Source organism: Engystomops pustulosus, chromosome 2, assembly GCF_040894005.1.
Source record: "Engystomops pustulosus chromosome 2, aEngPut4.maternal, whole genome shotgun sequence".
Taxonomy (NCBI): Eukaryota; Metazoa; Chordata; class Amphibia; order Anura; family Leptodactylidae; genus Engystomops; species Engystomops pustulosus.
Window position 1 is genome coordinate 197248513 of NC_092412.1, and position 20250 is coordinate 197268762.

Genomic DNA, 20250 nt, shown 5'->3' on the forward strand with positions numbered 1-20250 from the left:
AGGAAGATTGTTAACCCCTTGAGATCTTCATAGTAATTGGATTCAAATGGAGGTGACATTTAAAATGGTCAAATTTTGACAGTTCATTTAGCCCTTAAATTTATACATTTCCAAAAGATAAAAAGAGAAAACCCACCATACAATTTGTTCTGCAATTTATCCCGAGTATGGAGACCGCCCACATGTGGCCGTTACTTGTTTTATGGGGGCACAGCGAGGCACAGCGCCCTGCAGCTGTCAGGATTTTAGTTTCCTCACTGGCTCCTTTTGTAGGTTATAAAATCTTTGCTTTCTCATTATTGGGCCCATGTGACAGCATTTTTTTTTGCAGGATGAGATGTTTTTTCCCAGTGTTACCATTTTGGGGTTGGTATCTCCTATAGTTAATTTAGGAAGGTTTTTTTGAGGGCAGGAGTAGAAAAGCATCAGTTCTGTACTGGATTTTTAACATTTTTTTTTGGTGTTATCTTTATTCTATGGGACGATAAGATTACAGGGATACCATACATTAATATTTTTTCTTACGGTTTACAAACTTTGTCAAAAAAAAAAAAAACCTAATGTGGGGGAAAAAAATTATCATGTTTGCATTGCCGTCTTCCAAGTGGCATAACATTGTTACTTTTTTGGCTACGGAGCTGGTTGTTGGCTTGTTTTTTGCGGAACATGAACTTTGCACCAATATTCTGGAGTACATGTGTTTTTTGATCCTTTTTATAGCATTTTTTTAAGGGATTAAATAGGTAAAAATCATAATTTTTGGAAGGTTTATAATTTTTTTTTTTTGTTTTTTTTTTAATGGTGTTCATTGTGCGGGTTCAATAATTATTTACTATTATTCTACGGGTTATTAAGGATGTGGTGATACTATATGTGGGGTTTGTGTTTAGGTCTTTATATGTTATGGGCATTTTTATTGATTTCTTACAATTTTTTTTACTGAATGACTAATTTTTTTTTATTTAACTTTTTTACTATTTCCACCATGGGACATGAACAAGCAATCATCTGATTGCTTGTTCATGATAATACTCTGCAATACTGATGTATTGCAGGATATTAGCAGTGTCAGCCTATGCACATGCGCAGGGGGTGGGGGGCATCATGGGGGAAAGACCCCCCCCCCCAAAGGCAGGTTAAATGCCGCGGTCGCGTTGACCGCGGCATTTAACGCTTTAAACACCGCAGTCGGAGCACACTCCAACCGTGGGTGTTACACTGGGGTGTCGGCTATCAGTCACACCCGGCACCCCGTGTTTCCCGATAGCGGTTCGGCTCAGATCTTGAGCTGAACCGGCATCAGCTCAGCATCTGATATATAAAGAGCTTAAACAGTCATCCTACATGATGCTGTTCACATTTTGACATGATGACACCAAGACAGCTAAAAATTTATCAACAGTGCCTAACCAGGATGCTCTCAGGCAGAAGTGGTCACTGAGCATAGAGTGTCACAAAGTTCCAGCAAAAGGTTGTAACAGAGATACGTAGAGACTGAAGAGTCACAGAAAGACATAGAAGTGGGCGTCCTTTGGCCACATACTATATTCACAACTTAATTTTGAACAATCCCCGAAGACCCAGATGAAGAACACCACACAACTACAGGCATATTCAAGCGAAACAAGAGGCAGAAAGTGACATGTCAGACCATTTCACACGGTTAACATCAACGTGGCCTGTGTTCAACCTGCTAGGATGACCACTTTACCAGGAAAACATATCTAGCATGGTTCAAGGATCATCTATGCTGGTTGAGGGACCAGTGGGCCTCACTGCAGTTCACTTACCGTATATACTAGAGCAGTGGTGGCGAACCTATGGCACGGGTGCCAGAGGTGGCACTCGGAGCCCTTTCTGTGGGCACCCGGGCCATTGCCCCAGCACACCAGACAGGACTCAAAGAATCTTCGTGCAGTTCCAAACAACTTAAAAGATGCTGCTTTCAGTCATATTTTGATACTAACTTCACTACTTGGGACTGTAGGAAGAGGAAGTATGAGTATGAGAGGGACGAATTATTTTTGGAGGACCTCCTGTTGGCCCCACAATTTTCACTGTGTACAGAGGGAGAATGGAAAGAAGCTAAAATGATGAAAATTTTCCATCTTTCTACTGTGTTGCTGTCCTCAGGAGGCCAATATGATTGAAAGTTGAAAGCAATAAGTTACTGCTTTAATTTTTGGTTGGCACCTCGAGATAAATAAAGGGGGTTTTGGTTTGCAGTTTGGGCACTCGGCCACTAAAAGGTTCGCCATCACTGTACTAGAGTATAAGCCGATCCAAGTATAAGCCGAGACCCCTAATTTTACCACCAAAAACTGGGAAAACCTATTGACTCGAGTATAAGCAGAGGGTGTGGAATACAGGCAGCCAGTCCGCCCCCTGTAGTATACAGCCAGCCCGCTGTATGCCAAGCACATAAAAAAAATAATAATAATAAATTATTAACTTAATACTCATCCCCGATGCTCGGCTCCTCTTCTCTTTACTGCTGGCGGGCGCACACAATAATGACGTCATCAGTGGCGACAGTGCCGCATCATAGAGTGCAGGGGCCGGAAAACCACATAGACGCGACTGCCAGCTAGAGAAGAAGGAAGAGGAGCCGCCGGGACGAGCCGCGCCAACGATCCAGACGCCGGAGGGTGAGTATTAAGTGGGTTTTTTTTTTATTGACTCGTGTATAAGCAGAGGTGAGACTTGGCTTATACACGAGTATATACGGTATTAACAGCCATCATTTTTGTTCAGCTTGAATTTAATTTAGAGACAAAGAGTATGGCGAATCAGGCAATTACCCCTCAGATTACCTTAGTGCTGCAATGGCTGCCTCCCCTCCATGTGCTGACAAACCATGGAGTCAGAGAAAAAGTTAACAAAATATGGATTCATGGGATGGGAGGAGCTGCTGCTCCCTACTCACAGAAGAGGAGGTCATGTAACAGTGAATGCAGCAGAGCTGGATGTGTATGCAGATGTCTCCTGCACTGAATAGTGAGGTACAAGATCTCCCCGTTTCCTATCAGTACCTCCATCCCAGTCTGATTCTACAGAACTTTGTGTGTGTATTAACCCTGCTCACAAAGCACAGTCTATAGACTTCATGTAACTTCAATTAACTTGGTTTATTTTACTTATGTCATTACTCCTGTTATTATTATGGAAGCTGCCAGGCTGTCACCATATACATCCTGTACGTGCAGTGTTCAGTGGATTTACTTGTGGGAAAGTAAATAAATTTAATACTAAAATTACTTAGAGAGAACACAAGGCATCATGGGATCTGTGGGCAAGCTAACTGGCCTCAGCCTGAGGGCATAGACTGACAGATATTAGTTTCTACCCACTTCACCTCTGGTAAGAAAGATTTTTGTCAAATACTTTCAGAACAGAAAATGCCATAAATTTTGAAAGAAAAGGGTGAGCAGCGCAAAGTAGGCATCGCTCTGTTTGTTTTCAAAGAGGGAATCACATAATTTTAAAAAAATCACTATAGCTTTACGCTTACGCTTTAAACCGGCATATACAGGTATCCTCCAACACAGAAATAGTAACCTATTGTGCGTGTACAATTAGCTGATGACCAAAGTTCTGTCGATAGGTTTCAAGTCAAATCACTTAAGAAAACGGCATATTTTGAAAACTTTTTACAAAATATTCAGCTTTGGCAGGTATGTTGAATACACCAAACAATGGGGGATATTTACTATGGTAAAGCATGTGTAGATGTCCGACCTATTAGCTGGCGGCACCAGAAAAAATTATTTTCCACCTGCCCTGAATCTGCTACGAAAAGGAGCGTGGCTTTGGCAGAGTGCAAACGCCGACACAATATGTGCCGTAGCCATTATTGGGTGCATATATTAAATATGTATCTCCTTTCGGAAAGCAAGTGCAGAGACTGATACGTTACGTAAATGCCCCCCTCAAAGTTGGCAGATTTTACTTTCTATTTTTACATAATTGGCTTCTTTTTGTGAGCATTTTTACGTGAACATAAAATGGGTTGTTTCACCAAGTTCTAGTTCCTGGGAAAATGCTGATTATGGCCACAGCCTAGGACACTACAGGGAAAGTATTACCGTTACCATAAACTAGCACGAATCTACAATAACAGGAGAAGCTCCTACATCTGTATATTTTCTAACATGTCAATTTACCCATACTAGGACTTATGTACAGGGGTTTCTTAATGAGAATATAAATTTAATATCAGAAAAGCAACAAGACACACAGCTCCACTTGATAACCGGATCTGGTTTTATAGCCATACAGTATAGATACAACAAAAACTTTTAGCCACTTTGTCACAGCCCATCCAGCAGAAGTTACAAAGCTTTTGTCAGGCTTCAGAAAATACAGTACTTGTAATTTCAGAGGCAGACTTTCCTTTGTTTCAACTTCTTCACACTGCATTACCTCATTCTTCTTCAGATTTTTTTTGTCTTTTACTCTCAATACCGCAGCACAAATATCGGCACAGAAAGCACAATGTGCAATATTCTTATATTCTGGTTTTAAATATTTCAGAAAATATTGTCACAAATGCTACATAAAGCTGTTATTGTTCATCTTACAACACTTTGTTAAACATAACATTTTTGTAACAATTTACAAAACAAATGAAATAAAAGTAGTAAAAATACAGTCATCTGTGTGTATTCATAATGTTGTAAACATACAATAGAGCAGTGTAGTTACCCAGACTCAGCAGACAATTGATTGCATTAGAAAAAACTGGGAAAATAGAAAAACTACAAAAACATTCTCAAATTCATACAAATAGATTTAAAAGGGGTTACCCAGGCAATTAGGAGTATCCATTAGTGGCCATAATAAAACATGTGCCTCCCCAGCAGCAATTGGGGGGGGGGGGGGGGGATCTTATTCACTTTTACTTACCACATTACTATTTCAGAAAGCATGATCTATATGTATCCATTAATCAAGCGCACAATCACAGAGTCTGGATTTTACCAAACAAATAAAAACAAATTGGATAACAATTTCTTATATTTGTCAAATGAGCCAATGGGTCATAAAATCTCATTTCTCTGTGGAAGACTTTCTATACTTCAATGCATTCAGCCAAAGCCTTGTACTCTAATGACATCTACAATCAGTTCGACTGATGGTAGATGTCCAGCATGACACATTTGTTTCTTTAGTTTTTCATGAAAAGAAATAGCTAAAAAAAGTATTTAAGGAGGTGCTCAGGCTGTATTAAGCATGATATCAAAGAAGGTCCTCACATCACTTTACCAGAAAACTATGTTGAGGTGGGGGGTGCTCTCTGCCCAGGGCATCAACAGGGTAGACAACATGCATTAGGCACACTACACTGAATAAATTAATATCTGTGTAAAGCAGTGGTTGCCCAGGGACCAGCAGCAAGCATACATTTTTTTCAGGGACCGGCGGGCGTTGGTAAGTGGTCTGGTATCTAGCCAAAAATGTATGGCTTATATTGTCTGAAGAAGCCCGTGAGCCCTCTCCATGCAGCGCGACACGACCGCCGCGAATACACGGCGGGCGGTCGTGAACTGGTTAATTTATTGGTTGGACATTTCATAAACCTGATACTGTAAAGATGCCAGAGGGGTCTTCTAAGAGTTAAGTTACCTATGAATTGGAATTCTTTACCTGGTATTTTGACAGTACAGGCAGGAATGCTCAGCTAATACTGTAAACCTGCTACTATCTCAATACTCAATCTCAAGACCTCAATACTTTCATACTCAAAACGGTTCAATACTGAGATTTTCATTTTCGCTACTGAATGACGGGTGCTGTTGTATAGACCCCTAAAAGCTGTCTGAAGAGGACACCTCAGGGGAGACATTGGGCAGGGAAACCTTTGTACAGATGCGTCAGGCAGAGCAGGGACCACATCAGGGAAATACCATCTGTCCATATGGGGTTTATTTGCCGAGATGGGGATTTGAACTCACAACCTCCACACTATCTGCCATAGGATACAGCGCCTCTAACTACTAGAGGCGTGTTTACGAACCAATAGGACGGGTGCAAAAGGTGGCACTCTGTGCCCTTTCTGTTGGTACCCAGGTCATTGCCCAAGCACAGAGTTCACCACACAGGACTTGAGGCTACCTTCTGCAGTCCAAGGTAGTCCAGGATGCATCACACTCAGTACTATTTTAAAGCAATATATACTTGGCTGCCTTGGACTACAGGAATAGCAGAAAGGTGTGGACAAAAAGTTACGATCATATTCAGAATTTCTGCTTTTTTTCTACTGTATTAGTGATCTCAGGGTGGCGATACGATTGAAAGCTGTAACAGACCAGTGAGCATTAAGTTACTTAAAATACCATGTTGGCACTTTGCGATAAATAAATGGGTTTTTGTTGTAATTTGGGAACTCAGACTCTAAAATATTTGTCATCACTGCACTAGACTATGGACTTGTTTGTTGTTAAGGATTTTTTCTGACTAGAGCAAAACTCAATGTACTGGTACATAGAGATGTATCTTCTCAGAGGTATCTCTGTATATCAATACATTATCTGTTTGGTTTTTTTTACATATAATACAGTTAAATGGAATAAAAATGTACAAGACAAAATAAATTATAAATTTTATATTAACATTACCAAGACAACCTTCATCTTGATCGTTGCATTTGTTTAATTGGAAATGCACATGCGATTTAGCCCTCCAACCATTTGAATTTTCATGAAAGCATAGTATCCTTATTGTCATACTTCTCTGGGTATCGGTATCGTACTCAAAATTCTGGTATCACTGCAAACCTAGTCTATATAACACCACCATAATGCTACAAGTAGTGGGATACACTTGATGTAGCTGTGTTATTATACTCCATGACCAAAACAATGACTGAAGACTAACGGGATCTGATAGAAAGGGGGACATTGGTGGCCTCCCACCGCATTGATTCCTTTCCAACCCATCTACGCCATAAACACTTGTGATTTTCCACATCCTCTGCCTCTGAAAAAAAAAAAGGCGTGGTTTTCATAGTGTGGAAACTGACAATTAGTATCTATCGTTTCCATTTTTGGGTGCTGAAAAACAGCAAAGTGTAGACCAAAAGGAAAATGGTCTGGCAGAACAGAAACTGGCGCTCGGGACAGAAATATGAAATATGTACCTCATTACCAACAGCTAGTTGAAAACTAGGCCAGCAGAGGCAAGAACACTTTATATAAATGTCCCCCATTGTCCTTTTAATGGCTTCTAGTAGAATCCATTTGCACAACTTCTGTTTGGATAGGATCTGCAGTGCTATTTTATTTTCAAGTAACTGAGACACTAACAGAAATGCTGCAACCAAACTCAAACAGAAGCCTTAGATCGGCGCTCCCTGTGATGTCATCGTGTGTGTGTGTGTGTGGGGGGACCCATTCATTACAATGTGCGATTTGCTGTAGTATGGCAGTATACGGTAGCATCAGACAACTTAGGGTTAAAGTACCCTTGGGGGTCTGAAAAATAGAAAAAAATTTAAAAAAACTTCAAAAAAATTATATTAAAAACCAAAAAATTTAAATCACCCCCTTTCCCTAAAAGTCATAAAATGCCGGATCAAAATATAACAGATTTCCACTGTGATTAACCCTGTAAAGAAAATTAGAACCCAAGTCGAAAATGGTACTTTGACATTTTGAAAAAAAATAAATAAAAAATATATATAAGTGATTAAATGGTTGAGTCCTAAAAATGGTAGCAATGGTAATCAAAAGTGGCAAAAATAAACACCACCTACAGCTCTGTACACCAAAGTATAAAAAAGTTATTAACGCCAGAAGATAGGAAACAAAAATAAAAATTTGTACACAAGGTTTTAATATTTGTAAATGTATGAAAACATAAAACCTGTACAAATATGTTATCCCCGTGATCGCACTGAACCATAGAATAAAGTAGACATGTCATTTGGGGCGTACAGTGAAAGCAGTAAAATCCAAGCCCAAAAGAATACGCTACAAATGCGTTTTTCACCATTTTCACTGCATTTGGAATTTTTTGCCCTCTTTCTAGTACAAGGCCTGGAATATTCAATACCATCACTATGAAGTGAAAGTTGTTACGCAGAAAACAAGCCCTCACACAGCTCTTTACCTGTAAAAACAAAAAGGTTATAGATTTTTGAATGTGAAGAGTGAAAAATGGACACGAAAAAAAAAAAAAAAAAAGGGGGCCAGGTCAGTAAAAGGTTAAAGGCCATTTTAATCCATGCACATTGTTATTTTCATGACAGAAGGGAATAAGGAGGAAAGCGCCCCCGCCACCTCCAGGATGGTGGACTTCTTGGACACGCTACCTCCGTGACTAACAGTCATGGTATGTTCACTCTGCTCTTCAGGAGCTCTGTATTTCAGAGGGGTTATAACTGCGGGCTGACCTTTTCAACTAGGGATCTAAAGTTGTCCCTTGCAATCACATTTAGTGAATTTCAGAAATTGTGCAGTCATTATAAGATCTATGGAACCCTTTCACAGAGTTGTCCATAGTAAAGTACTTCATCGATGCATTAACATTACACTTTATTTTACAAGATAAACGCACAAAACTGAAAAAGTCTTTGATATCCGACAGAAAAACAGAATAACCTCTACAATGATGACACCACTAAGAATTGTAGGATCAGTCCTCACCTTCCATCACCAGATAAGCTATAGGTCCAAAGACTATAGTAGACACCATTAAACAACAGGTAGTGCAGTAGTTCACAGCTACGGATGGCTGTCACTAACTTGACATGCAAGGTCAAAGGGATAGTCCATGATAAAAAGACTAATATATATATATCTAAGTTTTCACATTGCTGCAGTGGGATTTGTTTACCTGTCTGGGAAGAGGCAATACAGCATTGGCACATGGCCACTGCCGCCCCTCGCTTAAAATCACCTTCCATGTGATGACACAAGGCAATGCATAAACCAAGAACGCAAACAAATAGCAGGCAGAAATTTAGAGAGAGTAGATAAATATTCATTTCTGTTAGGACAACTCTTACTGGTACACTCAATGCTATAAACCTAATACATTGGCACTCGCTGCATTACAAAATAAGATCTATGAGAGAATGTTGACAATGATACAAAACAAGTGCCCACAACCATGTAAAAAAAAATTGTATGTCCTAGAAGTAATATCAGTTGCAAATCATATAAACAGCAGCAACCCAACAAATGACCTTCCAGGGACTGGCATTACCCATGTCTAGTGCCCAGTAACTGCAGCGTTTTGGGGTATCATCCTCCTACCAGCAGAAAGATTCCCCAATGCTGCATTGAGATAAATGATACAAACAGCAGCACTGAATGATCTCTTATGGCTGACAAACCAAGTGTTGTCCTCATGACTTCACAGTGGCATTAAACTCCCCAATACTTCCCTGCAGGGGCTATACAGCCAGCTTGGACTATTTAACCCTTACTGATCATTATTTGGACGAGCAAGTGAAGTACTAGTATTTTAAAAGGGTCCTGCAGGTGTCTTCAGGGGCTACACACAGCTATGTGCAGTCTTGTGGCTGTCACCCCCTGTAGCTTGTGTCCTCTCCTGCAGCCCTGTACAGTTGTGTGGCTGTCACCCCCTGTAACATGTGTCCTCTCCTTCAGCCCTGTACAGTTGTGTGGCTGTCACCCCATGTAACTTGTGTCCTCTCCTTCAGCCCTGTACAGTTGTGCCCTCCCCTGCTGCCATGTACAGTTGTGTGGCTGTCACCCCCTGTAATGTGTCCTCTCCTGCAGCCTGTACAGTTGTGTGGCTGTCAACCCCTGTTACATGTGTCCTCTCCTGCAGCCTGTACAGTTGTGTGGCTGTCACCCCCTGTAACATGTGTCCTCTCCTGCAGCCCTGTACAGTTGTGTGGCTGTCACCCCCTGTAACATGTGTCCTCTCCTGCAGCCCTGTACAGTTGTGTGGCTGTCACCCCCTGTAACATGTGTCCTCTCCTGCAGCCCTGTACAGTTGTGTGGCTGTCACCCCCTGTAACATGTGTCCTCTCCTGTAGCCCTGTACAGTTGTGTGGCTGTCACCCCCTGTTACATGTGTCCTCTCTTGCAGCCCTGTACAGTTGTGTGGCTGTCACCCCCTTTAGCTTGTGTCCTCTCCTGCAGCCCTGTACAGTTGTGTGGCTGCCCCCCCCTTTAGCTTGTGTCCTCTCCTGCAGCCCTGTACAGTTGTGTGGCTGTCACCCCCTGTAACATGCGTCCTCCCCTGCAGCCCTGTACAATTGTGTGGCTGTCACCCCATGTAACATGTGTCCTCTCTGCAGCCCTGTACAGTTGTGTGGCTGTCACCCCCTGTAGCTTGTGTCCTCTCCTGCTGCCCTGTACAGTTGTGTGGCTGTCACCCCCTGTAGCTTGTGTCCTCTCCTGCTGCCCTGTACAGTTGTGTGGCTGTCACCCCCTGTAGCTTGTGTCCTCTCCTGCTGCCCTGTACAGTTGTGTGGCTGTCACCCCCTGTAGCTTGTGTCCTCTCCTGCTGCCCTGTACAGTTGTGTGGCTGTCACCCCCTGTTACATGTGTCCTCTCCTGCTGCCCTGTACAGTTGTGTGGCTGTCACCCCCTGTAACATGTGTCCTCTCCTGCAGCCCTGTACAGTTGTGTGGCTGTCACCCCATGTAACATGCGTCCTCCCCTGCAGCCCTGTACAGTTGTGTGGCTGTCACCCCCTGTTACATGTGTCCTCTCCTGCTGCCCTGTACAGTTGTGTGGCTGTCACCCCCTGTTACATGTGTCCTCTCCTGCTGCCCTGTACAGTTGTGTGGCTGTCACCCCCTGTAGCTTGTGTCCTCTCCTGCTACCCTGTACAGTTGTGTGGCTGTCACCCCCTGTAACACGTGTCCTCTCCTGTAGCCCTGTACAGTTGTGTGGCTGTCACCCCCTGTAACATGTGTCCTCCCCTGCAGCCCTGTACAGTTGTGTGGCTGTCACCCCCTGTAATGTGTCCTCTCCTGCAGCCCTGTACAGTTGTGTGGCTGTCACCCCCTGTAATGTGTCCTCTCCTGCAGCCCTGTACAGTTGTGTGGCTGTCACCCCCTGTTACATGTGTCCTCTCCTGCAGCCCTGTACAGTTGTGTGGCTGTCACCCCCTATAACATGTGTCCTCTCCTGCAGCCCTGTACAGTTGTGTGGCTGTCACCGCCTTTAGCTTGTGTCCTCTCCTGCAGCCCTGTACAGTTGTGTGGCTGTCACCCCCTATAACATGTGTCCTCGCCTGTAGCCCTGTACAGTTGTGTGGCTGTCACCCCCTGTAATGTGTCCTCCCCTGCAGCCCTGTACAATCGTGTGGCTGTCACCCCATGTAACATGTGTCCTCTCTGCAGCCCTGTACAGTTGTGTGGCTGTCACCCCCTGTAGCTTGTGTCGTCTCCTGCTGCCCTGTACAGTTGTGTGGCTGTCACCCCCTGTAGCTTGTGTCCTCTCCTGCTGCCCTGTACAGTTGTGTGGCTGTCACCCCCTGTTACATGTGTCCTCTCCTGCTGCCCTGTACAGTTGTGTGGCTGTCACCCCCTGTAATGTATCCTCTCCTGCTGCCCTGTACAGTTGTGTCCTCACCTGCTGCCCTGTACAGTTGTGTGGCTGTCACCCCCTGTAATGTGTCCTCCCCTGCAGCCCTGTACAATCGTGTGGCTGTCACCCCATGTAACATGTGTCCTCTCTGCAGCCCTGTACAGTTGTGTGGCTGTCACCCCCTGTAGCTTGTGTCGTCTCCTGCTGCCCTGTACAGTTGTGTGGCTGTCACCCCCTGTAGCTTGTGTCCTCTCCTGCTGCCCTGTACAGTTGTGTGGCTGTCACCCCCTGTTACATGTGTCCTCACCTGCTGCCCTGTACAGTTGTGTGGCTGTCACCCCCTGTAATGTATCCTCTCCTGCTGCCCTGTACAGTTGTGTCCTCACCTGCTGCCCTGTACAGTTGTGTGGCTGTCACCCCCTGTAATGTGTCCTCTCCTGCTGCCCTGTACAGTTGTGTGGCTGTCACCCCCTGTAACACGTGTCCTCTCCTGCAGCCCTGTACAGTTGTGTGGCTGTCACCCCCTGTAACACGTGTCCTCTCCTGCTGCCTTGTACAGTTGTGTGGCTGTCACCCCCTGTAACACGTGTCCTCTCCTGCTGCCCTGTACAGTTGTGTGGCTGTCACCCCCTGTAACACGTGTCCTCTCCTGCTGCCTTGTACAGTTGTGTGGCTGTCACCCCCTGCAGCCCTGTACAGTTGTGTGGCTGTCACCCCCTGTAACATGTGTCCTCTCCTGCTGCCCTGTACAGTTGTGTGGCTGTCACCCCCTGCAGCCCTGTACAGTTGTGTGGCTGTCACCCCCTGTAACATGTGTCCTCTCCTGCTGCCCTGTACAGTTGTGTGGCTGCCACCCCCTGCAGCCCTGTACAGTTGTGTGGCTGCCACCCCCTGCAGCCCTGTACAGTTGTGTGGCTGTCACCCCCTGTAATGTGTCCTCCCCTGCAGCCCTGTACAGTTGTGTGGCTGTCACCCCCTGTAATGTGTCCTCTCCTGCTGCCCTGCACAGTTGTGTGGCTGTCACCCCTGTAGCTTGTGTCCTCTCCTGCTGCCCTGTACAGTTGTGTGGCTGTCACCCCATGTAACTTGTGTCCTCTCCTGCAGCCCTGTACAGTTGTGTGGCTGTCACCCCCTGTAACTTGTGTCCTCTCCTGCAGCCCTGTACAGTTGTGTGGCTGTCACCCCCTGTAACATGTGTCCTCCCCTGCAGCCCTGTACAGTCTTGTGGCTGTCACCCCCTGTAACATGTGTCCTCTCCTGCAGCCCTGTACAGTTGTGTCCTCTCCTGCTGCCCTGTACAGTTGTGTGGCTGTCACCCCCTTTAGCTTGTGTCCTCTCCTGCAGCCCTGTACAGTTGTGTGGCTGTCACCCCTGTAGCTTGTGTCCTCTCCTGCTGCCCTGTACAGTTGTGTGGCTGTCACCCCATGTAACATGTGTCCTCTCCTGCTGCCCTGTACAGTTGTGTGGCTGTCACCCCCTTTAGCTTGTGTCCTCTCCTGCTGCCCTGTACAGTTGTGTGGCTGTCACCCCTGTAGCTTGTGTCCTCTCCTGCAGCCTGTACAGTTGTGTGGCTGTCACCCCATGTAACATGTGTCCTCTCCTGCTGCCCTGTACAGTTGTGTGGCTGTCACCCCCTGTAACATGTGTCCTCTCCTGCTGCCCTGTACAGTTGTGTCCTCTCCTGCAGCCATGCAGTGACAGCTCCTCCAGGACAGGCAGGAGCTTTGTTCCCAGCACAGCTACAGGTTGATGGAGAGGATGGCAGATGTCTCCCCAGTACACAGCGCTGAGCACTAGATTGTTGGTGACTCCTTTCTCTCCCCTCCCCTCTTCTCTCTTCCCTGTCCCGCCATCTTGGGCCGGGAGGAGCAGCCATTACTTAAAAACTAAATGACAGAGGAGGAGGAGGATGTACAACAGGGCGAAAAGCCGCGGATAACTTTCCGTGCGTGAATAAGAATGGCGGCCCCTGGCCCCCCGCCGCCCTGGCAGAGCAGCCCGATGCTGCGCTCAGCCCCCAGTTACCCCCAGGCCCGGGGCTCCGCGCTGTATTGTTTATCTGCTGCTCCCCACAGGCCGGGCGGAGAACAAAACGCAGCCAGGCCCCGCACTAGCCCTGACAAAGGCACTTGTGGAAAGTGTCCGCTCACACGGGGGACTCTCATCGTCTTACCTTAGAAAGCAAGGCCTTCGTTCTGGCGCCATCTTCATGAAGCCTCAGAAATCCATAGAGTCGGCTGCAGGCGGAGCAGGACGGCGGCACATCCCGGAGCACGGGGGGGAAAGCAACAAAAATGACAATAAACACCCAGAAACTTGTGACAGGAGGAGGCGACAAAACAGAGCCCCCGCCACACGGGCCGGGGCAGCAGAAAGCGGGGGGCACGGGGGAGGGAGGGAAGGGGCACACGGGGTGCAGGGGAGCCACACGGGGAAGGGACAACAAGCCATCAAGGCCGCCAACCTGTCGAGCCCGGCCAGGGCTTCTCGCTCGTCCGCTGTCAGGTTAGGGAAGTCCTCCTCGCTCTCGCTCGCTTTTCCCGCCGCCATTTTCTTTTCCTCATCACCGAGGGAGGCAGCAGCAGCAGAGAGCACAGCTGCGGCGGAGAGCGACACTCCGCACGATTTCATGGAAACGCAGCGTCACTGGCAGTCACACGGCGAGCAGCGGGAGAGGAGCCGCACTCCAGCCACCCCCTCCTCCTCCGCCTCCTCCTCCAGCGGAGACCACACAACGTGCGTGTCAATGATGCGGGTGTGTGTGCCCGGCCGTGTAAACACACCGCCTTATTGTGGCTCTAGCTCCACATCCCCCCGGAGCCAGCAGTGACTAGAGCCCGCGGGGCGCCTCATGCTGGAGACCTCTCATCACTAAGGTCTTGTTTACACTGTGCTTTCTGTGTAGTTTTACATAGTGCGTCCGGCCACACTGGCCGCCGGGTCCCCGGAGTTATTGGCACAAACTTGTGGCAATGGTGTCAGTCAGCCCGCAGCACACACGCACTTCTCTCGCTCAGCCGCGCGCACGCACACTCGCTCGCCGTACCCGTCGCCACCGCCGCTCTTCTCTGTCTCCGCCCACTTTCTCCTCTTGCCAAAAGCCACGCCTCACCCCGCCTGACGCAGCCATTGGCGTCCCGGCGCTGGTGGCACGTGACCTTTGTTGACTTACGTCATCCCCCCCTCCTTCGCTCCCGCTGAGGTCCCCGGGACTCAGGCAACTTCTTCGGTTTTTCTTCCTCTAATTAGGACCCTGCTGGGTTTTTTTTTACTTTGAGGCGTGATCATGACGTCTTCGCTATCTATTGGACCAAGGTGCTGTCTGTCTATAGAAGGACCAATGGAAAGCATACAAAGGCAGCAGGCTAGGTTGTGAGCGGTAAAGCATGTGGGAGGGTATCCCTGCTGTCAATTGATAGTGCACAGGCTTAGAGGAGGGCTTACAATGGAGGACAACCCTTTAAATATAGTGTTGACAGTATTTCTGTGGACCCTCTAAATAAAGTGAACATATAAATGTGCTTAAGATGACTTGTGGCCTAATCACCTATATTCTCTGACCCCTATGAGTACAAAGTGAATGGGATGTCAGTGCCTGAATAAGTGACAACCTATGGAGCTATTTCTCTCCCAGGAAAACAAAGGATCAGACAGATTAAACTCCATCCCATCTGATCCTTGTAGCCTCATAGTGGGACATTCTAGATCTATTATATTGTCTGCAGATCAGCCTGATCCACTGCCAGTAATGTGTGTGGGCAGCTGGAATCCTCCCAATGTGGAATAGAATGCTATAATGCAACTATAAAGAGGTAAATAAAATATATATATATGTATAAAATCCTGAAATAAAACATAAGGTGTCTGTTTCCTATTGTGTACAGACAATTCTTAATAAAAAAAATAATAACCTTTATTTGAATAACATTGTCATATGGAACAATAGGGATGAGGTCCCTGCTTGCAAGAGCTTACAGTCTTTGAGGATGAGGGGGTGACACAAGAGAATAAAAGCTCTTTTAATGGTCCAGACATCAGCCGCCATCTTATATACAAGGTCCAGGGTTAATGGGACTGCTGAGAAACTGTAGCTTGGTATCTGGTGTTTGCCAGATAACAGATTGGAGGGGATCACAGGATGAGTTAGCGAAGAGAGAGTTAAAGTTGCATGCAATTAGGGAGTGTGATAGGCCTGCCTAAAGAGATGGGTTTTAATATCATGTTTGAAGCTGTGGAGGTTGGGTATGATAACAATGGGTAGAGCATACCAGAAAATTTGTGCAGCTCTGCAGAAGTCCTGGAGATGTGAGTAGAAGGTTTGAAGGTCACTGGCAGGTCAAAGCACGGGCTGGCCGAGAGACCAGTGCAGAGACTGACGTAGACTGGAGGTATCTGTTTAGCGTCTGGCCTGAAAGACAAGCCTGGCTGCTGCATTTAGAATGGATTAGTAAGTTAGTAAGGGGTTACAGTAGTCTAGATGAGAGTGAATCAGAGCAACAATTAGAAACATTTTAGAGGTTTCAGTTGTAAGAAATGGTCATATTCTAGCAATATTTTTAAGGTGCATGATACAAGAGCCAGCAAATACGATGCAAAGGAGAGGTCAGAGTCCAACACAACCCCAAGACAGCACGCTTGTTGCCTCAGGGTTATGGTGACATCACAGATTGAAATTGAGAGGTCAGGGTCATTTTGGTTGGCAGACGGTGGAAAGACAATTTTGGAAAGATTACGTTTCGAGAACAGAGAGGACATGATGCTGAGTATCATTATCATAAAGATGATACTGTAAACCAAATTGGTGTTTTGTCCATTGGGGGCAGTAAAGAAGGGGAAAAAAGAGGACTTAGGCTGCATTCACACACATGTATGGGGGACGTATATGCGGCCGACGTATATATACGGCTGATATACATCCCCCATACACTTCTATGGGCTCATGGCATCGTATGGGAGCGGTAAGGTGCAGCACATGTGCGGCTCTGTACCGCTCCATAGCCTGGTAAAAGATAGGACATGTCCTATCTTTTCCCGTATTACGGCGCTGTGGCCCATACGTTCCTATGAAGAGGGGCGGGGGTGAGCTGCGCTCACCTTCTCCTCTCCCCTCGCGCTGCCGTGTGCCTGCCTTAGCCTGAGGAACCCCGACACTGAGAGGAAGAAGAGAAGAGAGACCCAGAGAAGGGGACACTTAAAGTGCAGTAAGAGAGGAAGAAAAGCAAGAGATTACAGTATCCTTCCAATGGAGTGAAACATCCTGAAGAGGAGCTGTTGGTCCACTGTATCATACTTTGCTGAGAGATCCAGAATAACGAGGAGAGAATAGTGCCCTTTGGATTTATCAGTGAGGAGATCATTGGAGACTTGAGAAAGATCAGTTTCTTAGTGCATAGTACAAAAACCAGAGTGTAGGGGATCAAGGATGGAGTCAGTTGAGAGATAGCATGTTAGTTGAGAATAGACCAGGCGTTCCAGGAGTTTTGGGATGAAAGAGAGATTAGAGACTGGTCGGTAGTTAACAGCACTGGATGGGTCCCAGGAAACTTTCTTTAGTAATGGGGATACAAGTGCATGTTTGAAAGAAGTGGTAACGACACCAGAAGAGAGAGAGAGAGATTGAAGATTTTAGTGAGGTTAGTGTTAAAAGTGATTTTTTTTTTATAGAATAGCGGTTTTATTTTACAACATGAGCAAAACAAAACATACATATATAAATTAGACATCTACTGAATCATAATATCTTGCAAAATAAAGATAACTGTCAGGCTCCAGGGGTAGTGGACCACCGTGGACGATGACGTAAGCAGACACCTGGGACCGGAATCTAAGTGGCACCTGGTTTTTACCAGAGCCTGCCGCAAAGCAGGTTGGACTTGCTGCGACAAGGTACCACCAGGTCGTTCCACAGGCGCGACTTTGTCCGCGGTGGAAGCCGAGGCGAGGTAGAAGGACAGTAGGCAGGATTGTAGTTGGGGACAGGCAGGAGGTCAAGACAGGCGGCAAAGGTTCAGGGTCAGAGGCAGAGCAGCAGAGGAGCGTAAACCGAAACAGGTCCAGGAAATCACAATAATCGCAGAGGTCATGGGAATAAGCTTTTTCTATGGCTGTAAGGCACAAAGATCCGGCAGGGTGTGCCGGGAGAGGCTGGCTCTTTAAACCTTCTGAAGCCGGCACGGGGGCACATGGAGATGCAATAACATCTTACTTTTGCCTTATGGTAAACATTGCAAATTTTTTGATTAAATAATACACTCCAACATATGTGGGTTTTTTCCAGCCTCTGCTTAATGAGTTAATAGAATTCAATTAATAATTAATATGCACCCCAAATGGACACTATCAAAAATGCATCCATCCAAACAAGTCTGCAACCAACGACATATGGAAAAATAAAAAAGTTGTGGCTTTTAAGTCCCAAAGGCCAGAGTCCTGAAGGGTTTAAACATTACCAGGGCCTTTCCTTCTGTTTTTATACAAGTGGAAAAACACTTTAATATTTAGTATTCATCATATTATTGTATGCAGTATGCAATTTGCTTTATAAACTGTGCTATGAATACCTGACTACCGCATAGATACAATTTTGGTAGAAGGCAATTCTTGTGACATTCTGTTTTCCTATATTTGAACTGAAAAAGAGATAAATCTGTGGCAAACAACGACAGATGTCTAGTTCAAGGGTTTTATGTGACAAACAACAAGTTACAATAAACTGAAATAAAAATAAAAAGCATATTCAATTCAAAGCAAAATATTCCACTATAATCTTCCTGCTTAACAATGAGAGTGCACCAGCATGTATTTATTTGTCAAGGTCACTTCTGTAAGTAAATCAGGGAAATAATGCAGAATTCTGTTGATGCACTATAACTCAATGATACAAGCAGAAAACAAATGCCGACCTTCATGGAAGAGAATGGAAACAATTTAAATATGCTTCGGTTTTTCATTAATGGTTTTGTATCTCAGAATTCAAATTTTTATAACCAGACATTTTTTTTATTTGTACAGTTGCGACTATCTTTAAATTATGTTTTTAACCCATCCAAGTTTTGTTTCTTTTCCTAAAATGTCCTAGTTAACTTCAGGAAAGTTGCCCATACACATAAGATATTGATTAGCCACTTTGCAGCAGTCAATGGGGTGGCAGGGACTCCTGAGTCATAGATGAGTATGATGCTGGAGTGTCTTGCTCCCTGCAGAGTGGGACACATTTATCATGCCTTGTACTCCAGTTTTTTACCAGAAATGAATCACTTCTGACTCCCTATCTCTGGTTCTGTAATACCTAGAACCATGATTGTGAACCATGCAATCTGAAAGATGAGATCCATATCTATTACTAGCTTCCGGCATTTACCGGGATAGTAAATAACTGCTCTTAGCTACAACAAAATAGAATAGGTTAAAAAAAATATTTAATATGTATCTATACACTCTCATTCCAGCGACTGTCTGTCTCTGACGCTCTCATTTCAGGCATTGTACATCTCTGACACTCTCATTCCAGCGACTGTCTGTCCCTGACACTCTCATTCCAGCGACTGTCTGCCCCTGACACTCATTCCAGCGCTTGTCTATCTTTGACACTTTCTTTCCAGTGACTGTTTCTGTCTCTAACACTCACTTTGTCTATGGGGAAATTTATCAAAAGTGTCTGAGAGCAGAACTGCTCTAGTTGCCCATGGCAACCAATCAGAGCTCAAGTTTCATTTTCCCACAGCTGTTTATAAAATTACAACTGACCTCTCATTGATTTCCATGGGTAATTGGAACAGTTTTACATTTCTGATAAATCTCCCCCTATCTCTGTATCTCTACCCGTCTTACATCACACATAAGTGTCTTATACTCATTTCCTATAGTAACCAATCACAGCTTACAGCTCATATTAATGACCTATGGCAGAACAGCAACCAATCACAGCTCAGCTTCCAACTGCCACAGCAGCTGCAGTAGACAATGGCTCATGTATATGGTGGTTGATAAGTGGATTTTGGAAAGCGTGGGGTGAAAATTTCGGCTCAAAACCAAGTCTATGACGTTCCCTGAGTCACACAGAGCGGCTGTGCAAAATTTGGTGATTGTAAACGGGACAGTACAGATTCCTTTAGTGGACATACATACATATACACACATACAGCCAGCTTTATACAGTATATTAGATATGACAAAAGCCGATGCTATAGAAGCAAAAATAGCAGCATCAGAAGTAACACTTCCCCCTTCAGCATCTAAAGGTGACTCATGGCAATTAATGACTTTGTATGTACCGTGTCACGGGTGCTCCCGCGATCCCTGTCACGGATCGCGGGCGCATCCGTGCTCCTTCATGTGCCCCCGCTGCTGCCCGGTGTCACTTACCACTCCCGGCTCCTGCACTTCCTCGGACTGCCGTGCGCGCGCGTTCCCGCCTCCTAGGGCGCGCGCGCGGCTCCTGCTGAATATTTAAAGGGCCAGCGCACCGCTAATTGGTGCACTGGCTGAACACCTCACCTTTAAGAATCCTGCCTCTTCCTGTGTTCCTTGCCGGATCTTTGTGCCTCATAGCCTTAGAGAAAGCTTCCAAGCGGAAGCTTCCAAGCGAAAGCTTCCTGCATTCCCGTGTATTCCTGTGTATTCCTGTGTGTTCCCGCTCCTGTGTCCTGTGTTGCCGTGTTACCTGAGTTCCTCCTTTTTGCTGTGTGCCTGTGTTCCCGTTCCCACCTGCCTGGACCTCCTGTTGCTGACCCCGGAC

At 45.6% G+C, this 20250-nt stretch overlaps 1 protein-coding gene across 11 annotated transcripts in view; it reads right to left on the reverse strand.

Moving 5' to 3' along the window:
- KDM6A (lysine demethylase 6A) overlaps nt 1-14755 on the reverse strand; it is an 87092-nt gene extending 72337 nt beyond the window's left edge. For 6 of the 11 annotated variants that reach the window (XM_072137765.1, XM_072137758.1, XM_072137761.1 and 3 more), the window contains exons 1-2: nt 13978-14604; nt 13687-13750 (exon numbers count right to left, since the gene is read on the reverse strand). In XM_072137765.1, coding sequence (XP_071993866.1) covers nt 13687-13750; nt 13978-14144 — 231 coding nt within the window. In that variant the 5' untranslated portion in view covers nt 14145-14604. Of the gene's footprint in view, nt 1-13686; nt 13751-13977; nt 14605-14685 lie in introns of those variants that run through there. The other 5 variants (XM_072137763.1, XM_072137764.1, XM_072137757.1 and 2 more) reach the window with 2 other exon arrangements.
- Between the last annotated feature and the right edge of the window lie 5495 nt (nt 14756-20250).